Raw genomic sequence first — 22,030 nt, forward strand, 5'->3', positions numbered from 1 at the left:
AATCATAGCAAAATACCTGTAAGAAGAAAATCACATCCAAGCTGTTTCGGTCAAATTTTTTAATGTTTTGAATTCTTTCTGAAACTGTGAATCACAGAATAAAAAATTTGGTATTAAGTGTGCGTAGTTCCATTCCCAGAACATGATGAGATCATTTTTTCTTTTTTTTCAACCCAACCTCCAAAAGGAATACCATTATTTCAGCCAATGGGTAACAAAGCAATTTACTACAGACCTGCCCCCACTGGAATCAACTACTTCTTGTTCTAGAAATAAGATCAATATATTCTGCAAAGTACTTATAACTCTCCAGAGGCCTCAAATAAAGGCACCAGGAGCCATCAGGTAACCAATGGAAAAACAAAAATGTGATACCCCAATTACAGACATTCAAATTAAAAAACCCCAAAACCTCTTAGAACAAACAAGAACACCCCTGAGTGGGCGGGGTGGGGTGGGGTGGTGGTGGTGGTGGTGGTGGTGGTGGTGGTGGTGTATTCAGCCCAAACCCTGTTGATTTCTGGAATCAGTACCAGCACACTTTTTTCTAGTTAATTCTCTGGTTACATACATACCTTAGAGCATATTTTTATTATTAATTTGCTTGCATGATTTACTTTGAGACTTTTGAGAACTTGGTTGTAGTTCAGATTTCACTTGCAGCAGCAAAACATGGTGATACAACAGGCTTATAATTGATGCCAGGCTGCTGAAGCCACATGGGTTTTTAAAGATATGGCCAATAAACCATAGCTGATAGCGCTGGGTTTGCATAGCCCTATTTTTTTCTAACAAGCTTTTTCATGTAGCCACACAGAAGATGTTCAGTTTGCATTCTTCTATATCACACTATATACCGTCTTCAGAGAAAAAACGATCAGAATTTTTGTGAAGCACCCGTCCCCATTTCACTTGTTACTGCTTGTTATATATACTAGGAAGTGTCCAGTGCTCATTTACTTTGGTGCCTTGAGGCTGCCTGATAATAAACAATGTAAGATGTCCTTGTCTTAAATTTGGAAAACTCACTGTTTTCAAATTTCATCCAGAGGTGTTTTTATACAACTTCTGAAATAAAAAAGCAGACCTGCTCATATGTTCACTATGTACTTTTATTTTAAACATAGGCACAACAAACACAATGACGTGACAAGACTGTTACCTCAATAATACTGATAACATTCCTTGACAAGTTGGCTTATAATTTACATACATTATTTTTATCTGGAGTTAATTCTAAATATTATCTTAAGCTATACTGTAGAACACAAACCTTAAACATATGCCAGTTGCAAACATAATGTGCTTAGTTACTATTTTTCTTGTTATTTAAGCGAAATGATTTAAAGTTCCTCGAAATCATGTCCATTTGTGTTCATTATTTCGGGATGCATGACTCGTCCCATGAACAGGATTGTTCCTACATTGGGTTGGCAGTAAACAAAAGAGGGGATAAACAACAACAAAAAGATATTTATGTTTAAAAAGAGGATATTTATTTGTCTTCTTTCTTACAACAAGCAATATTCTAAAAGTGAAAATATGTTATTTTCATTTTTTCAACTATCACTTAGACATTAGAAATTATCCAATAAACAATGTGGGGAAATGTTCTCAATTTTACGAACTTATTCTCTTTAGCCTATTAAAAAAGTTCTGTTCTCATAACAGACTTACCTGTTTTCCTATTCCTGATAAGAAAGAAAAATGGATGGTCCACAATCACTTGAGGATACAGCACAGCCATCCTACTAATGGCAATCATTCCTAAGTGCAGAGAGAAGGTAATTACATGTCTGTGATGTGCAGGGACTAATGAGTAATTTCTCCAAACCATCTATATTTAATGCAAAGGCAATAGTTTACGGGAAACATGACTTTAAAGACTTAAAGAGAAAAATTATAAAGGTGCTCACATTTCTACTTGACTTTGAACACACACACCCCCCACATACCCCACCAAAAAATAATAGGACAATTTATTCTGCTCCTTACAAAACTTTTAGTCCCAGTCTCAGATAAATACTTACGTTTTTACTAAAATGATCTTTCAGTTAAAGGAAGAGAGAAGAAAAAAACTTAAAAAACTAAGAGATGTTTTTTTTTAATATATTCTCAAATTATTATTTCTTTAGTCTGAAATGGGTCTTTTTACATAGCAAATCCCCAGGCTTTCAGTAAGTGGCCAGAATGGCAGTGATTAAAGGGAAAATCCAGCAGTGAGAGGCTCAATGTGTTTCCTACAGCTGGGAAACTGAATTTCTCTGAGATCCTTATTATAAATGACCATTTTATACTTGCTGCTGGGTGATTCAATTGTCAGAAAAGGTCACTATTAAATTATGTGAGCGTTAAGCTTTCTTGATGCCTGAGACTACTGTGTTTCTATTTCCTTCTGAAAATGTTGCTTCAACTCGTGCTATCCTTCAAATGGACAAATTTATGCAAAGGTAGAAATAATGTATGCAAATATGATATTACATTTGGAAACAAATCCAACCAAATAAAAGGAGAAAAAAAAAAGGCAATTCTCATTTAACTAGGGAAGTCAGAATAATCGAAATGATCAAGGATCTTTGCCATTTTTGCTTTGTATGCATGGTTTATGTCAAATTCCTTGATTGTTTATTTAAAATTATTATTATTATTTCATTGGTATTATTATTTAGTTAAAATTATTTATTACATTCTATCAGATACTCTTGTTTATGTATGTGCTTTTAAGATAAAAGCTTTTAAAAATATATACATATTTTTATCTATTTCAGAGAGAGAAAGGAGAGGAAGAGAGAAAGAAACATCAATGACAGAGAAACATTCATCGCCTGCTCCTGTATGCCCCCTACTAGGGATTGAGCTGATAACCAGGACATGTGCCCTGACTGGGAGTTGAACCCTGACCTCGAGGTGAACCATGACTTCCTAGTTCATAGGTGGATGCTCAACCACTGAGCAACACTGGCTGAGCTAAAATCAAAACTTCTCACTGACAGAATTATAAACTAACTTCCACAAGTAATTAGGTAGGAAGAAAAATGTTTAAATGGGCAGCAGGGAAAATTTTAAGATAGTGAAACTGGAAGCACAGCAGGAAAATCTATCCTACAGAGCTGACAATGCCCAGCGCTTATTTAGTAGAGAGAAAACGGGACATGGGAACTACCGCACATGGGGCCCAGGAGTGAGCACACGCTTCGTAGCTTACTTAGAAAATTCTACCTGCTTCAGCATTAGCTAGACTTCTAAGTGAGAGCCGAGCCAGAGCAGTCATTTTTTTGGCTTGGCTTTAAAAATGCCCCCTGCCACCCACCCATAACTGCTTCAAAAATACAAAGCTAAAAATGGTGAGAAGATTGTAGAGAAGAACTGGGCACCTGAGGTGGCGGCAGCCTCCGAGCCCTCTTCATTCACCTCGATGAAGGACTTGTGAATTGCCTTGGAAAGGAAAAGCTCCTTATTATCTGCAGAAAAGAGAGGACGGACGCATTTCTTCAGTATCAGAGATAGGAAAGCCTTTAACTCTTTAGTTAAAAAAATTTGAAAAGTATAAGAGACATACTATACTGATAGTATATAAACATAATTATATCAAACATAGAAACATTATAAGATTACATTTACGATTTGAGAGAAGCATCGAAGATGTGTATTCTGATTAGTCCTCATTTTATATTCTCTTTTCCCTGCAGTAATTTTCCCATTGCTTATTTTCTGTAAGCCAGAGGAAGTGGAAAGTGGCTCTGCTTTAATAGCAACTTCAAATTAGTTCATAGCTCAATATAAAAATATCTTACATGTTGCATTCTAACTTAAAAGTTAAAAACACAAATGAAAATAGGTAGAAATCCAGATATAACCAAAATAAGAGGTTAAAAAAATCTAATCTCTAATTACTATGGTAATGTAAATATCTTTGGCAAAGAAAAATAAAAAAGATTTCTAAGTTGTAGAAATGTGAATACATAAAGAAGTTACTTTCCATTCTCAGTTCATTGCTATATCTGAGGATTACCCTAAAGTCAGAGGAAATAACACATTTTCAGTATTAAGAGGACTGCTTTTAACTTTGAATTGTCTTTCTATATACACTTACTTTTTAAAAAATATATATTTTATTGATTTTTTAAAGAGAGGAAGGGAATGGGATAGAGAGTTAGAAATATTGATGAGAGAGAAACATCGATCAGCTGCCTCCTGCACACTCCTTACTGGGGATGTGCCCACAACCAAGGTACATGCCCTTGACCAGAATTGAACCTGGGACCCTTGAGTCCGCAGGTCGATGCTCTATCCACTGAGCCGGGCTGTGTGTGTGTGTGTGTGTGTGTGTGTGTGTGTGTATTTTAATCAGAAAATTAAACCCAGCAAGGTATAGAAATACTTTTTTAAATGAGTTTCAAGGGATGTCACAATGTGTCATGAACAACTCTAACTTTCTCGATTTCACATCAGAGCTTCCCCTTGTATGACCTTATCAAATGCAACCAATTTATGCCAATACCCGCTGAACCCCTCTCCTGCTTGTGCTGCCTCCCACTTCGCCTTCAGTATATCCCATCCCTGCTCAGTATGCAATAGGAGGTCCTCCATGAGGTTACCACTGCTTCGTTCTTTTAGTATTCTTTTCTTCATACACTGTGCTCCAGTTTATTTAAACTACCATAACCTGAGGTGCCACACTTATTGCCTTTGTGTCTTTGCTTCCCCAAAAGCTCCTTTAACCTTTGTTGTCTGGTAAGACACCTAATCCAAAGTAGATGCTCTAGGAAAATTGATGGAAAGCAGCAGCAGAGAGGAAAAGAATACAAAGACCATACACACACCACACAAACACATACACACACACACACACACACTTAAAAAATCTAATGGAGTAGAAGGGCAAGGGGAATGGCATCCAATAGACCAGTGTCATCATATACATTTCAAAGACAGCAAAAGAAAGATCCAGTCCAATGTTGTGACTCCCAGGGGTGATTAACTTCTGCGTGATGGACATCAAAGGTCTGCCGATGTACACGGGACCTCAGGACACTTAACCTTCAGAGAAACAGTACCCGTTGGAAATAATAAGTAGGAGAAAATGTAACAAATAAGAAATCACATCACAGACACAGAGGAAAAAAAGAGAAAATGAATTTGTTTCTCTTGGGACAAACTTCAAGCAGTTGTATTAAAATAAAATGAGGGCTGAAAATGGTTTAAGCAAGAATGTGTCTGCTGTCACCAAATTTTAGGAGGAGATTAGGTCACACAGGGATACAGGCGGGTTAACAGCTTCCTATGCTTGCCCTCCAATTTTGCTCATGGTCCTGTAATCGTGTCCATCAGGCCAACTTTTCCGCTAAGCCATACAGTTACTCCTCCAGGGCCTGGACCTTGTCTATTCTATTCATCTTCTATCTCCAGTTTCTTTCACATTCCCAGGCACTAAGTAAAGCACTCAGATATTTGATGAGCCAGAATGTGAGGGGAAGTAAAGAGATCTATTTTACACTGATGAGCTCATCTTATTGGTTTGAGAAAAGATAACTCTTCTCTAAAATAAGAAAATAAATAAATCAAAAACAAACAGACCTACCCAAAAAAATAAAAATCCATACACTGGCCCCAAGCAGTCTTCTCCTTCTGGCCACAGCAGAATTGCTGCCAAATGGCTGGTCCTATTTTCCTCCGGGCAGTGTGGAGCCAGGCTTTTCACACGGATAAGATGGGAACTGGGCCAGCAAACCCTAGGTTCCCCAGAGAAGAACTGGACAATAATTCAAGCTCTTCTAAAGACAGCAGGGCAAAATACTTAGGCATTCATTCAGTCACCAAGCAAATATTTACCAAGTACCCTATTTGTAAGAGGTATTGTGCAGGGCCCTAAGAGGCTCTAAGTGTCTGTGATTAACATAATGCTGGCAGGATGGCCATCATGTGTGTGGATGCCGCTACTTCCTTTGTGGCACGGTTCCTAAACACAGCCAGTTTAAATAGATGTCTGCGTCACCAAGGACATGCTTAAAATAACAGAATGAAGAGCATTCCATAACAAGACCAAAAGCTAAATATTTTAGTTACTAAGATAATTTTAGCTCTAGCCCCACCCATGAACTTTAGAAAGGTTCCTAGAATTTGAGCTCCTTCAAGGTAGGAATAGTGTTTGTTTTACTGGATGGATTTCATTATAGACAAGCAAATATTTATTCATTCATTCGTCCATTCATTCATTCATTCATGCACTAAGCACTTCCTATGTGTCAGCCATTGTTGATGCACTGGTTATATCACAGTGAACTAAACAGTTCCTTCCTAATGGTTGAAAACAGACATTAAATGACAAGGGCAATTAAAAAGCAAATCAATAAATGACCACAATTTCAGGGTGTGGGAAGTGTAATTAAGAAATACGATTAGGTGACGTGTTGGCCAGTGACAAGGGCAGGGAAGCGGAGCTACCTGACATTGGGCATTAGGAAAGGCATGTCCAAGAAGGTCAATTTGAGCTGAGACCTAAAGATTACAAAGGAGTCAGCCATGGGAAGACCTGAAGGTAGGGTTCCCAGTGCAGAGACACATAGGAGCCAGGGGTGTTCAAGGACTCAAAAGAGGGCTTGTGTGGCGGGATGTGGGGAGTGAGCAGGGCTGGAGGTTTGAGAGAAGCCCCCACCCAGGAGCCAGCCAGCTGAGCAGCGTCCCCTCACAACACACACCCATCCTGCATCTATGCTGGGCCCTACTCCGTGCTGGGTTCTGAAGATAGAAAGAGTCTATGACATAGTCCTTGCTCCTGAGGAGCTCTGAGGCCAGAGACAGAGACAGGCATGTGACAAACAATCTAAGAAAAACTTTGCATTCTGAGAGTCCAGATGAGGGAACATCAATCATTTAGAAAGGGATCGAGATATCAGTGGATGCTTCTGCCAGGCGTTGACATTTGGGCTGGTTCTTGAAGAACAGCAGATGAGTGAATGTCAGAGGAGGGGACAAGAGCATTCCAAGCAGAGGACTATACTTGCAAAGTGAGATACATAGTGGGGGTGACCTAAAGGCCCAGTTGGAGCCTGGCTTATGAGGAGGTGGGGAGTGGCAGGGATACACCTGATCTTAAGAGTTTGTACCATGATGCTAGAGAGATAGATAGGCTTTGTCCAGAAGTGATGAAATATGTCTGCTTTGGTTTTAGAAGATACCTGCAGCAGCAGCAGCTGTGAAAGGTGAATCAGATGAGCAAAAAAGGCAGGGGTAGGAAGATCAAGTGTGATAACTGCTGCAAGAATCTGGGCAAGAAAATAGGAGCGGTCATGGAATGATGGCACCAGAGGAGAAATACAGCCCAAGGAGAAAGAGAACAAGCCAAACAGGAGGGAAGAGTCAGGCCAGCATAAATCTAAGCACTGGAGTCTGACCTGAATATGGCTTTTTCTGTGTCTTCTTAACTCCTGTATTTTATTGGCTCCTTTATTAACACTTGTACTTTATGCTGAAAGATTTAGTACTCACTTTTTGCTTCCTTACACCTTCCAAGAGGATTATCTATTAACCCAAACACTGACAGTCACTCATTTCCATTACAAAATAGCCCTACTCTATAACAGGATCCTCACTGCAACCAGATGAGCATTTGAAATTGAGCCTGAGAAGAAAATGATTCTTGGCAACTCTCTAGATTCCATGTTTATTGTATGAGTCTTTACTGTGCTTTATGTTAATGAAATTGGCGTCAAAAACAATGGACATCAACTTGAGATAAAAAACAAACAAACTCAATAACACAGAGCATCTCATCTTACTCATGCCTTCACTCAGTAAGTCCTAAGCAGCAAGCCCAGCCCAAGCACCTACAAGGATCAATTTTTGGGATTTTTAAATTCTAGTCAGGGGATATCCGATGCATAAATAATGATGAGATCAGATGTGATATGTGGCATAAATACAAGGACAGAACATTTTAAAATTGAAGGAGCGATTAATTCCGGTTGTTGTACTCATGGTGGCTTGATAAAGTTGGGGATGCTTATAGAGGTATTTCTGTTGGGAGAGATTTCATCAAATGGGGAGCTGGGGGGATGTGAGGGGTAGAGCTAGTGTTCAGTTTGGCTGTAGCACAAGCCACGCATAAGGAATGAGACAGCTAAGGCTGGAGGGAGCTGAGGTCTGAATGCCCCGCTGAGCAGTGGACGGTGCACAGCAGGCTGAAGGGAGGCTGTGAACAGGAACTGGAATGAGCTGAGAGTGAGTTTTAAGGCGATTAATCTTGGCAGTAGTAGATAAGTAGTAGATAAGACAGATTAAATGGAAGAGAGATTGGAAACCATTTAGGAGGCTATTGAAATAGTCTAAGACAGCAGTAAAGGGAGTCTGAAATGAAGGCAGATGCCATGAAATAGAAAATAAAGGAGTGGATTCAAGAGGTCTTAGCAAAGGCTTCTCAAGTCACTCTTTCTCGAGAAGCAGGAGAACATGAAGTAAAACATGAAGCTGCTGCTGTTGTTTGGGTCCACAACTAAATCACATTTGCTACTTTTGAAGATAAATATTTTATCACATGATTTCAGAACGTAGCAGCGTCACAATAGTACCTAGTTGTTTTCTGGGTGCTTCTGAATGTACAAAACCTATTAAACATGTTATTTTTAAAGTGTTTCCTAGTATTTAGGTAAGAATCTTAATGGAAGAAATAATACATACACGGGGTAAAATTCCAAATATACAGTATACAATATGTGAAACAGAACCTCCACACTTAAAATATCTAACAACCTCTGTCCTGTATTCAAGAGGCAACTACTGCTATTACTTTCTAAGACATTGTTCAGAAATGTTCTATGCATTGAAAAGCTTAAATACATCCCTATATTCTCTTCTTCCCTCTTTGGATCCAATATGCTACCATTCTGCTCTTCAATGTTTTCCCCTCTCTGCTTCTGCAATGCTCTCTCTAGCATAGGGTTTCTCAACTCATCACAATTGACATTTGGGGCTGGATAATATCTTGCTGTGGGGCTGTCCTGTGCCGTGTACATCACAGGTTTATAGAAAGCATCCCTGGCCTCTGCACCCAAGATAGCATAACACTTCCCGGTTTTGACAACCAAAAAGGTCTCCAACAGTTGGCAAATATGCCCTGGAGGGCCAATTGTCCTGGCTGGGGACCACTGCACCAATAAAACATTTCCATCACCCTGTGTTTTATTAAATCCAACAGTTTATAGTCTCTCCCCCACAAGACTGTATGCTTCTTTAGTGAAGGTATGATATCTTGATCATTTCTTGATTTTTATGATATAGTACTTTGCTCACACTATCCACTTCACAGAGTTGTTAAATGAAAGAAATAGACATAGTGTTGAACATAATTAATGTTGTATATCTTAAACGCCATGAAATTCTCATCCTATATAATAAAAGGTTAATATGCAAATCAACTGAATGGCGGAATGAACGGTTGCTATGACACACACTGACCACCAGGGGGCAGACACTCAATGCAGGAGCTGCCCCCTGGTGGTCAGTGCGCTCCCACAGTGGGAGTGCTGCTCAGCCAGAAGCCAGGCTCGCTGCTTCTTAGCACTGCCTTGGCGGTGGCAGGAACCTCTCTTATCTCCACGCAGCACTAAGGACCCCTCGGGGGATGTCCGCCTGTCAACTTAGGCCTGCTTCCCATGGAGCAGGCCTAAGCCGGCAGGTGGACATCCCCAAGGGGATCCTGGACTGCGAGAGAGGGCACAGGCCGGGCTGAGCCCCTTACTCCCAGTGCACGAATGTTGTGCACCAGGCCTCTAGTTAAAGTATAAAGTAATATGCTAATAAGTTTCCTGGGTACTTGTGGGGGTTACTATGTGTCATAGACATTTTAATCATTATTAGGAGGTAAAAAACTCAACCGGTGACAAGAATACCAACCATGTAAGGTAGAGCATATGGTGCCCAAATAAATGATGCAGGGATCAAACGGTACTGAATTTAGAGCCTTATGGTTGTGTCAGTAGATAGGTTTTGAATGATTGAATGATTTATATGTTAATATATATGTGAGAGAGAGAGAGAGGAGAGAGAGAGAGAAAGAGAGAGAGATATTTGTTGGGGTGGTTGGCCTGCTGAAGCTACTAAGACTCTGGCAAAACTAGGAATTTGAGAATTAAAGAGTTCCCACTGAAAGCTTGAGATACAGGCTTTAGAGCTTTCATCAAATTATCCTGAGGACATGAACGGGGTAGTGTTTGGGGCTGCCCAATTCTGGATTTCTTACTGAAGTTTTAGGAGTATATGTCCCAAGAAATGAAATGTGTAAGGTAGCCCCAAGAAAATCTCTTCTCTCCTTCCCTCCCTTGTTTGCTCCTTTAGTGAACATCTACTGGGCCAAGGCTGTGTCGGCCCCGTGCCAGGAATGGGAAATGCAGCAGTGAGCAGGGTGCTGAGAAAGAGTCAATTCTGATGGAGGTTTAATCAAACAACCAGTGACTTCAAATACATCCGATACAATATGAACTCTGAAAGATCCTACTGCTTTTTCCAATCCCCCAACGGCTGCATTCATAATGTATATCTATGCTCTAGTGTCTCTGTACACAGCAAAGGCAATTAAACATTACCTTATAAACCTTCCAGATATGCCAAAAATTTTAGGCTACACTGACCACAATAATTGACTTGCCATTGCAGTGCTACCCCCTTGGGACTGAAAAGCAGCAGATACTAGTATTCCATATGTGTGAAATAACGGCCTAGATGTTTGGGTGGGACAGTGAGAGTGAATCTCTAATCAAACTGAAAATAGAGCCATGTTCAGAAAGCAGAATGCAATTATCCAGTTGGAATTTGGCCTGTATGGTAGACAGATTCTCTCAGTTCTTAAGAAAGTGAGCATATGCCCTAACTGGTTTGGCTTAGTGGATAGAGCGTCGGCCTACAGACTGAAGGGTCCCAGGTTCAATTCTGGCCAAGGGCATGTAGCTTGGTTGCAGGCACATCCCCAGTGGGGGGCAGGCAGGAGGCAGCTGAATCGATGTTTCTCTCTCATCGACATTTCTAACTCTCTATCCCTCTCCCTTCCTCTCTGTAAAAAATCAATAAAATATATTTTAAAAAAAAGAAAAAAGAAAGTGAGCATAGACCTTTATATTATACTACGCTTGAGCCATGAAAGTATTTCTGACTCAAGTTGAAAGGCACCCTTTACTTTTAGCATCTCCACCAGTACCACCTTCTTGACAATCTCAATGAAGAGTTCCGAGCCTCCGTCACTGGATGCGAGTCATGAAAACCTTTACTCAAGGGAAATTCACTTCCTTTGTGTGCACATAGCAGACATTTAGAGAAGCTTAGTAGTGTTTTGCAATGTAAGCTCTCTAAATAAGGGGTAGAAGATGTGGTATCGGACACATCAATATCATCTCACTCCTGGAAGTTCAGTGCTGCTTAGAAAACAGTCTGCTCAGTCCTAAATCTGGGAGGGCAAGGCTGTTTTGATTGTAGACTCCTTGAGAATTTATTGAAAGCAATGAATGTGCTATCTCCTCCCTAGTGTTCTCTCTCTCTCTCTCTTCTCTCTCTCTCTCTCTCTCTCTCTCTCTCTCTCTCTCATCAATGGGAATGCACACTAAATGTAATTTCAAGGATGAAGACCTCTACTTCCCTGAATTCAGTCCATGGGTTCTCACACTCCAGGTTTAGAAGCTATTATTTGGCCAGCTTGATTGTCTAAAGGTTGCTACTTCAGGAAAAGAAAACTAAATTCTCTCCTGCAACTCATGAACTGTTAAGAAAATCTCCTATCACCTCAGTTCTCTCTAGATGGAGAATTTGATTTAAAAAATTGCATATAAAGAGGACTTACATGTTGAATTTCTTTTATCTTGCTATATATTTGACTTTATCTCAAAGAAAAAACAGATTGTTTTTATTTTCTGTATTTTATAGAAATGATAGAAAATAATCATTGTATAAATTGAGTCTCAAACTCACAGTTAGCTTTATTCTATGACTAGAGGCCCAGTGCACAAAAAATTTGTGCACTCGGGGGGGGGGGGGGTCCCTCAGCCCAGCCTGTGCCCTCTCGCAGTCTGGGACCCCTTGGGGGATGACCACCTGCTGGCTTAGGCCCGCTCCCTGGGGGGGTCAGGCCTAAGCTGGCAGTCAGACATCCCTCTGGCAGCCCGGGGTCCCTCGGGGGATGTCCACTTGCTAGCGGGGAACAGGCCTAAGCTGCAGTCGGACATCCTTAGCGCTGCTGAGGAGGCTGGAGAGGCTCCCACCACCACCGCTGTACTGGCAGCCGTCAGCCTGGATTGTGGATGAGCAGAGCTCCCCCTGTGGGAGCGCACTGACCACCAGGGGGCAGCTCCTGCATTGAGCATCTGCCCCCTGGTGGTCAGTGTGTGTCATAGTGACCAGTCATTCCCAGTCGTTCTGCTGTTAGGGTCAATTTGCATATTACCCTTTTATTATATAGGAGTGTCTGGCCAGCGGACTGATGACTGTTTGCAGGCTGGCCACAGCCCCTTCAGGGTGGAGGTCCCCCCTGGGGTGCCTGGTCAGCCTGGGTGAGGGGCTGAGGGCCGTTTTCAGGCTGGCCACAGCCCCTTCAGGGTGGGGGGTCCCCGCTGAGGTGCCTGGCCAGTCTGGGTGAGGGGCTGAGGGCCGTTTGCAGGCTGGCTAAGCCCCCCAGTGGGGACCCTCACCCCATGAGCGTGTGGCCAGCCTGGGTGAGGGGCTGATGTCTGTTTGCAGGCTGGACATAACCCCCAGCCACCCAAGCTCCCAGTGGAGGCTGGCTGGAAGTAGGTATCTGGGATTTGTTTATCTTCTATAATTGAAACTTTGTTGCCTTTAGTGGAGGCTACAGCCGGCTCAGGGCTGGCAGAATCTTGGCTTTCTCCATCACCGGGGCAACCCAGCCTCCTGCTTGCTCCAGCTCCATGGCTGCCGGCCACCATCTTAGTTGGGTTCATTTGCATATAGTCACTCTGACTGGCTGGTGGGTGTGGCTTAGGGCATAGCAAAGGTACGGTCAATTAGCATCTTTATCTTTTATTAGTGTAGATAAATATCTTGGGGTTGGCTACTTACTTAAAGGTATTTCCAAAAAGATTTTGTAGGTTCTAAGTACTTTAATGTTAGTAATATAGTATGATATTTTACAATGAACAAATTAGGGCAACTTAATAAATTATTCAAGTGAATTTTATTTTCTTGAAATATTTAAAATAAATTACTCAATATCCAATATGCTGGGTATGTTTTAAAGCTACTTCTTCAAAATCTATGTTTTTTATTGAAGACTTAGAATAATATTTACCTCATCTCACCGAGTACTGTTTTGAAAGTATTTAGTTCTCATAGCAGAAACTCATTTATCCTCTCTTCCTTCTTTCTTTCCTCTATGATTTATTATTACCGGACATATTGAGATATTTGATCAATACATTTATTTATTATGTACTCTACAAGGCATTGTATCTGATGATATGGGAAGTTCAAAGATAAGACAGGTCTTCTGGAGACTATAGTCTATTTTCAAAGATAAAACATGGACCAGGATAATATAAACTTAATGTTTTGACTGTATTTATAATTTTGCTTGTAGAAGTTAAACATAGTTATTATATTTATCTGGTAAATAACTATATTTAACCTCAGAAATCTATAATAAATAGATAATTCAATATCACTTTAAAAAGCTTTTATGAAATAACATGAGAGAGAGAGAGAGAGAGAGAGAGAGAGAGAGAGAGAGAGAGAGAGAGATATGAGAGAGAAACATTGATCGGTTGGCTCCCATACACACCCAGACTGGGGATTGAACTCACAAACTGGGTATGTGCCCAGACCGGAATTGAATCTACCACCTTCCAGTGTATGGGATGATGCTCCAACCAACAGAGCCATAAGGGCCAGGGCAAAATAACATTTTTTTTAAAAATATTGGTGTTTGTTTCCTACCAGTCAAGGCTGTCAAATTTGCATTTTTGGTGAAAACTTCAGTTATTCCAAGAGCCTTCAAAACATCTTTTAAATCAATCTCCTGTTCCACTGTGAACCTGGAGAACACAAGGGGGAAAAATTAGTTACCACATTTTTAAAGTATTTCGTTACAGTATCTTGTTATCTGAGACAAGAATAAAATGTTAGATATTTAGATATTTAAAGCCTGTTTTATGAGGTAAAATTATACTAAAACTGACTTTTGACTGCAAGTAGTATTTGATTGTGCTTATAAAAAGAGAGGGTGTCAAATGGAATAATATAATAGAAGAGTAGTAAATTAAGTAGGAAAATACATAACATGGACACAAAGCCATAATATATGGTGGAATAAATGAGTTTTGATATCAAGAATAATTACCATAGTACTATGTAAAATTTGTACATGAACAGTTTTCAAGTCCTTTGACCTATAAATATATTTGTGTGTTTTTTTTTAAGTTGTTAATGATTAATCATACATTTCCTCAAGATGCTTCATTCTCTTCTTAGTATCCTGGTCAACTTTCTACCCAATGAAAAGGGTTAAATAAGAGCCAATTGTTTCTATAAAATGAATACATCCAGCATTTCAACTCCATGTAACTTACAGAAAGGAAACATAAAAACTATCACGTTTAAAAATATGTATGTTCTCGGTTATATTAACCTCTAGGACATAAGCCTGTTCTCATGGTAGTATCCCACAAAAATTGTTAATCAATGAAAGTGAGTTAAATATTATATCTTAAAACCTATGCACTTTTATAATTATACAGAGATTTTTAAATCAAGAATCATAGATCTTTATTGTTCCAATGAATTAATATACATGATAATTAATATACTATATGAATTATTATACATAAATGTACCTCATTTTTGTAAAAATAAATACAACATTATTTAAAAACTCAAAAATAAGAACAGTGGTCATAAACAGAACATTAATTTAAAAAATGGTTCCCACAGAAAGCCAGATTGTTACTAAACAGAATCTCTCCCAAACCAATGAGTGGTATCACCCATCTTACTAGTAAAAGATATGGACCAAACATGGCTGCATTAACAAACAAATGCATTTGTTAAAAGCAAAGGGTTTTAATATTTCTATAAAAAGTGAAAACAACTGGTTAGAATTAAATGTGCCTCCTGATCAATATGAATAAAACATAAATCTTAGGCAATGACTGTGTAGTTAACAGAGCTAAGTCTGTGACAGTCACTAAACATCACATTAATGTAGCATCACTTTTTTTTCTTTTTTTTTTTTTAACGTAGCTTCATTTCTGATGTCTGGTTTTAAGAAAAGTGACAAGGGAATGATTGCCATAATGAGATAGACACCAAGAGGAGTGATTAGTTTTAGCAGGTCTACGAAAAAAATTAGAGCAAAAGACAAGGAAATGTAGAGCAAACATACTAAATTTTATCTATACCCCACACTTCAACTTGGACTTAACACTTTTGTTTTGTTTTTTACGAAAAGGTGATATCGATTGCAAAAGTACAAAAGGGGCTGAATAGGAAAATACGGAATATCTTGATGACTTGATTAAGGTTTTTGTGTGTGTGCTTTATTATTATCATTATCATTAATTTATTTTTTGATCACTTACTATATGGAGCTTACTATATGTTACAAGAGTAGAAAAAACAGTCATATAAATATCACTGCAGCCCTTAGAAGTAGATGTTATATTATTATCCCCAGTTAAAAGAAGAAGGAACTGAAGGCAGAAAGATGAAATAACCTGACAAGGCCATGCAGCTAAATAAATGGCAAGACTGGGATAGGGGTCCAGGCAGCATGATATTTGTCCTGATTCTCCTAAATTAGAAAGGAAAGGTAGATGTCAGGAGGGGATTCTTTTTGCCTCTTAAAATCAACTTCTTTTTTTCACACTTCTGAGGCTGGCTGTTTCGGTGAGGACGGCAATTTAGCCGGACTGACTTGGGCAAGTTCCTTGGTTTCCATATGACTCAGTTTTGGCATATAGAAAATGGCAATAATAATAATAATACCCACTTCATAGTATTGTTGATGGGATTGAATAAGGTTTCTCAAAGTCTTATAATGGTGTAGGCATGTAGCAGGCATGTGATAAATAGCAATACTGTTAACAATTCTTATCATATTGAAGTTAGGTATAATATTCACATTATTATAATGTTAAGATGTGTATATTTGCATTTTAGCGGTGATGATGTAACTTGATTAAGTAGCCGTATTAATCCCTGCTACTTTCACTGCAAATTAGTCAAATCTAGTGTCTTTTTTCATTTTACTATTTGTAGTATCTGCATAGGACAAAACACATAGGTGGAAGTGAACTCAAATCATGAGAATGTTGTTCTAAGTTGAAGACAGGATGTAAACAATTTCCATTTATTCATTCATCCTCTTCTTTTCCTCATCAACTATTGAAGAATACCTATTATCCATTTATAATATCTTTCCCCTTAATATAGACTAATACTTATATAAATATTCATTTTTATACTGAATGCTTACTATGTCACAGGCACTATGTGAAGCCTTTTATGTACAGTATTTCCTTTAATCATCCCTATGACAATCTCACACAACCCTATGATATAGGTATTATCTCTAGTCCACAAAAGAGCCCCCCAAAGCTAAGCAACTTGCCCTGGTCACACAGCTAACAGGTCATCAAATGAGGGTATGAACTAAGGTGTTCCTGACTGCAAAGCTCCCTCAAGACTAATCACTATAATTACAACAATGGTTTATTAAAAAAAAAAAACCACAACAACTACAGGCAGATTTTATATTTCACCCACTGCATTTAAAAATAAAAGGCCAAACACTGATTTAAAAAAATACCAAAGGCATGCCTGCTTTAATAAAGGCATACAATGTAATGGCATATCTGCACCTTTTCATCTGAATAAGCTGAAGAAGTATGTGGAGGGCAGAAGCAGCAGAGACTGAGTAGATATGTCGAGCAAATGTTACAAAAACAAAGATACATTACCTTCAATAAAATTTATAAAATTTATAAGTAATTAAGAAACTAAGCAAACCCTTTGTAGAAAAACCTAATAAAAAGCATTTGGGTTAAAGAACAAAATCAGATGGCTTATGCATTGGTTTTCTTTTATAAACATGAAACTGAAGTGCTTTATTAGTAGGCAATCCTTTCAAAATAACAGCATGGTTCCCGGCTACATAACAAAGAACCACTTTATATCCTTTGATTTCTCTCTGGTCACAAATGACAAATCTGAGACTACAAAAGTCAGAGTGGAAACACATTACAGACAGGGACCTCTGCCTTCCAAGTATTACTGGATTTTGATTTTAGAAAATTGTTCTTATACCTAAGCTGCATCAGTAAATACTGAAGAGCCAGAGCATGTAATGAAGAGAGGAATGTTCATTAGAACCAGTTTTTAGAACGAGTACCTAGAGAAAAGCATATATAAAACTACCCATAGGTTAACATAAGATAAATACTAGTATTTAAAATGTACATTGAGCCCAGCTAGCATGGCTCATGGACCTATGAACCAGGAGGTCTCAGGTCGATTCCCGGTCAGGGCACATGCCTGGGTTGCAGGCTGGATACCTAATCTGAGGGTGTGTAGGAAGAGCCTACCAATGATTCTCTCTCATTATTGATGTTCCTCTCTCTCTTCTCCTCTCCCTTCCTCTCTCTAAAATCAGTGAAAGCATATAAAAATGTACACTGAAAATTAAACAACAATAGATAGTACTTATATAATGCTTACTCTGTGTCAGGCATTATTCTAATGTGCTTTTTAGAGTTTCTCTCTCTCTCTCTCTCTCTGTCTCTCTCTCTCTGTCTCTCTCTCTCTGTCTCTCTCTCTCTCTCTCTCTCTCTCTCTCTCTATATATATATATATATATATATATATATATATATATACCAAACTATTTTTGCTATTGTGGGTAAATTGGAAGAATATCTGACAATATTATTTAAATCTTAGAGATGTATTCCTGTGCACAAACCTTATGGAATTCCACTGGATTTGGCGATATCACACAGGTATAGCAATCTTACCCTCTTCTAGGCAGACTTCTTATATTTTGGATAAAAATACACTTTTAATTTATTATCTGATTCCTGTAGGATTTATTGTTGGGGGGGGGGGATAACACAAATACAAAAGTCATTGTCCCATCTCTCCTCCCCCATGCCCTGAAATACCCTATACCTCTTAAGAAAGGCATTCTACAGCTTTCACTATAAAATGTAGTATAACAGAAAGTAAAGTACCTGTCAAGCAGAACAAGAATTGGTCAAATTACAGAAATGCAAAGTTGCATTTTTAGGTAATAATTTCCATATGAATAAAATTACACAAAACATTTAGACAGACTCTTGAGTGAATCTAGAACACAGCTATCAGGACAATGTTACCTTTGCTAAAATTGGGTCACAGAAGTCATTACCTTTATCGAACATTTTGTGGATCCTAATGCTGTACAATGGAGGGGGGTGGATAGTTTCCCATTGATTATTACTGACACATTAGTATTTGGAAATAGCCAATCCCTTGAAAAGGGAAACTAAATTTATCTTTTCTCTCAATTAGCCTCCCTCTGTATGCATTAGCCATGCAGAGGGAGAGTTCACAGAATTCCTACAGAAATGGATACATGGTAATCAGCTGTGCCTAGTTTAGTAACAAGCATTAATATGGGGAAGCAAGCTAAACTATTTCATAATTGAAGAGTGTATCTTAGAATATGAAAAATTAATTTTCTTCTGCACCCACGTTCAGTTTCTCAGTGGCTAGGACCTGGAGGCCACATTTTCTACTGAATATGGTTGAATTAGAACAAGTGATACTTAAGCATTCATTTGCAATTCTGCTACAGTACTCCTAAGTAACTTTGCATCCTCACAGAATTAAGCATTTAGATACGCTGCACTTAATGCATAAAATTCAATAAGGAGAGCATTAACACTGTACTGATTTTCTCATATTATCAAAGGGAATTCATGCCCAGCTGGTATGACTCAGTGGTTGAGCATCGACCCATGAACCAAAAGGTCATGGGTGTGACTCCCAGTTAGAGCACATGCCTGGGTTGAGGGCTCCATCCCCAGTAGGGGGTGTGCAGGAGACAGCTGATTGATGATGTTTCTATCTCATGGATGTTTCCATGCCTCCCCTTCCTCTGTCTCTAAAAGCCAATAAAAGCAATTGAAATAAAAAAGAAATTCATTATAAAATTCAAGGAAAAATATAAGATTAATAATAAAGGTCTCTGGATGAGATTTTAGATCTGATTTAGATATTTAAATTTAGTTAATAATGTTTAAAAGTAAATTATTTTAGACTTACGATATATTGTTTATATATCCAGTATGTATACATCAATTATATAAATATACATACATATATATACACACAGGTAATATACATATGTATATATGTATATTACATGGCCTTAGCTTTGTTAGATAGTCACTGGCTACCTCTATCTCCCTGAGCATAGACATAGTGGAAACTTGCTACATACTGGTAAAAGTGTTATCATGGAAAGTTATGCAAACTTAATATTTTAGCCAAAAACAAAAATAAATATTTGGAGTATGAATACCTTAATTTTTATATGTGGACTAAGAAATGTATGGCTATTTATTATGTATGGTTACATATTACGGATATATAACACTAACATAATGTGTATATATCTTTCTAGCCAAAACTGTCTACAGTTCCAAATAATCTCCATATATATAAACAAACATCAGCTAAGTTTTTTGAAAAATAAGCATTTATATAAGATGTAACTATTTTTATATTTTTTATTGTTTAAAGTATGACAAATAGTATAAGATATAACTTTTAAATAATTCCTAAAATTAGAATATGAATGTTTAGTAATTCAATTTTAATACTAATATCATCTTTAATATTCATATTAATTAATTATATTTGTATAATTTTTTAAATATGGAATGAATGTTAGAACTGTACTTCCACATACACATATACGTATATGTTTACCTGTTGTTTATTTGTACGTCTTGTTTTCTAATCCCGAATTTACACACTATATTTGCTTATAAATTTGTTTGTGTTCACTGGTCTCATGCCCCCGCTAGGTTTTAAGGTATTCAAGGACAGAATAAATATCTTCAGTTGGGTTTGTTTTACAAACACATTTCAATCATGGGGGAGATCTGACTGTAGAAGAACTTACAGAAGTAAAGTAAGACTTACAAAAGGGTAATCTCATTGTGGGGTGTAACATAAATGTCAATATAGGGAGATGCATAAGTGAGGACAAAGTGAGGGTCAACTGATCATCAGGGGGTTCATGGAAGGCTTCCTAAAAATGGTGCCAGAGCTGTACCCTAAAGCTTAAGTATGTAAATCTGGCAAAGCAATGTAAAGAGAGCATTTTAAATCAATACAAAAGATATACATAGAGACCCAGAGGCATGAAAAGAGCTTGAGGCCTGTGGCACACAGGTAGTACATGCTACCAGATGTTTGCTATGCTGGTGGCCAGAGGTAGGGTTGAGGAAGAGAATGGTGTAAGAACAGCAAGGCCCTGTATGGACCTTATTCTTTTGGCCACAGGGAGAATTTTAAGCTTCTTCCTGCTTACTTATGGTTGTATCTTGGCACCTAGCACTGGGACTTGCTTGTTCTTTTGCCAACAATGTCAGAGATCATTTTTCCAGCTATAATAAACTTTAAATATTAATGAAATACAGAAGACTGTCACTGTAAATTATATTCAGAGACAATCTATTGGAAAAATCTTTTACAATGAAGCCAAGAATATTGACTCATATCTGAAACTAGGTGTTGGTAAATAGTATTGACTAAATCAATAAGTGAGCCTGTGTCTCTGGGCAGGACAACATGAGAATTAAAGAATACTTTGAAAAAAAGGAGAAGAAGGAGAATAATTAGAGGAAGAAGGGGGAGAGGAGGAGGGGGGAGGAGGAGGAAGAACAGAGGAGGAGGAGTAGCAGGAGGATGAGAGAGGACAGACTAGGACCAGTAACAGGAGGAGGAGAGTAACACAAGACTTAAAATTCAAAAGTAATGGCAAGAGTTTCCCTGGGTCAAAATCTTCGTTGCTATCCCTCCCTCCATGCTCTCAGAGGGAGTCACACAGGAGCCTCTCACCTGGGCAGGTACACTTCCACTTTCTGCTTCTTCACAGAGTTTGCCCATTCTTCAATCAGCTGAGCTTTGAGCAATGGCTCCAGAGTGGCCAGTGGAACTTCCTGTCTGGACAACACCAGCATCATACTGATCTCATCGCCCTCATATGGAATTTCTAGGACTTGGTAGATACCACCAGCTTCATTGGAGCCATCACTAAATTCCCCTAAAAAGAAAAGAAATGTGATGAAAAGGCCCATGCCAAAGCTGAAATAAAAGCTTTAAATTTGTTACAACTTTTTTAAAAATATAAGAAATTTAGGCATCTGAGAAAAAGGTTTACTTAAAAACAGACCTTGAAATTCAAGTGAATCCTACGTCCTGCAGAATTTATTTATTTTAGAATCCCCAGAATTAGCTCACATTTGTCATAACATGTTCTCTAGACTTAGTTTATATTTGAAAATGGGACTTCAAATGACTATAGATTTAAAGGATATTATTAGAAACAATGAAATGTTTCTGGTTAGAAAAAGAAAGTCCTGAATCCTATACCACATTTACCAATATCTGCCTGATTATTAAATAGGGAAAAATTGACCATGTAATACCTGGTACTCTATTAATACTACAACTAAACGTTTTGAGGCAAAGGTAGCATAGCCATAATAAAATCCGTTCCTTTCTACAATAGCTATATAGTGTATTTGTGGTGATTGTGACCTTCAGATTATGTAATTAGGTAAATTAGATAATTGGCTTTGTGTTCTATAAACTTAACTAAATTGACGAGGCTTTCATAAAAAGCTCAGGTAGTCTTTAAAACAAATGGTTCTGTGACAACTTTAAAATTGTCCCCATTTTTCAAAAAACGTAACACTTTTGTTGTGAATATTTTCTTGTAATTGATCTAGGGCTCTTAAACTTCACATTAATCATTTCAATTCTCAAA

General features: G+C 38.2%; 1 protein-coding gene across 2 annotated transcripts in view; it reads right to left on the bottom strand.

Moving 5' to 3' along the window:
• Window positions 1-1,091: 1,091 nt before the first annotated feature.
• The window catches only part of SERPINI1 (serpin family I member 1), an 88,168-nt gene continuing 67,229 nt past the window's right edge, over window positions 1,092-22,030 (bottom strand). For both annotated transcript variants that reach the window (XM_070406864.1, XM_070406863.1), the window contains exons 5-9: window positions 21,100-21,304; window positions 13,930-14,027; window positions 3,375-3,461; window positions 1,678-1,767; window positions 1,092-1,420 (exon numbers count right to left, since the gene is read on the bottom strand). In XM_070406864.1, coding sequence (XP_070262965.1) covers window positions 1,344-1,420; window positions 1,678-1,767; window positions 3,375-3,461; window positions 13,930-14,027; window positions 21,100-21,304 — 557 coding nt within the window. In that variant the 3' untranslated portion in view covers window positions 1,092-1,343. The remainder of the gene's footprint in view (window positions 1,421-1,677; window positions 1,768-3,374; window positions 3,462-13,929; window positions 14,028-21,099; window positions 21,305-22,030) is intronic.

This window comes from Myotis yumanensis, unplaced genomic scaffold (assembly GCF_028538775.1).
Source record: "Myotis yumanensis isolate MYYU_CA2020_CCGP unplaced genomic scaffold, mMyoYum1.0.hap1 SCAF_2, whole genome shotgun sequence".
In the NCBI taxonomy this organism is placed as follows: domain Eukaryota; kingdom Metazoa; phylum Chordata; class Mammalia; order Chiroptera; family Vespertilionidae; genus Myotis; species Myotis yumanensis.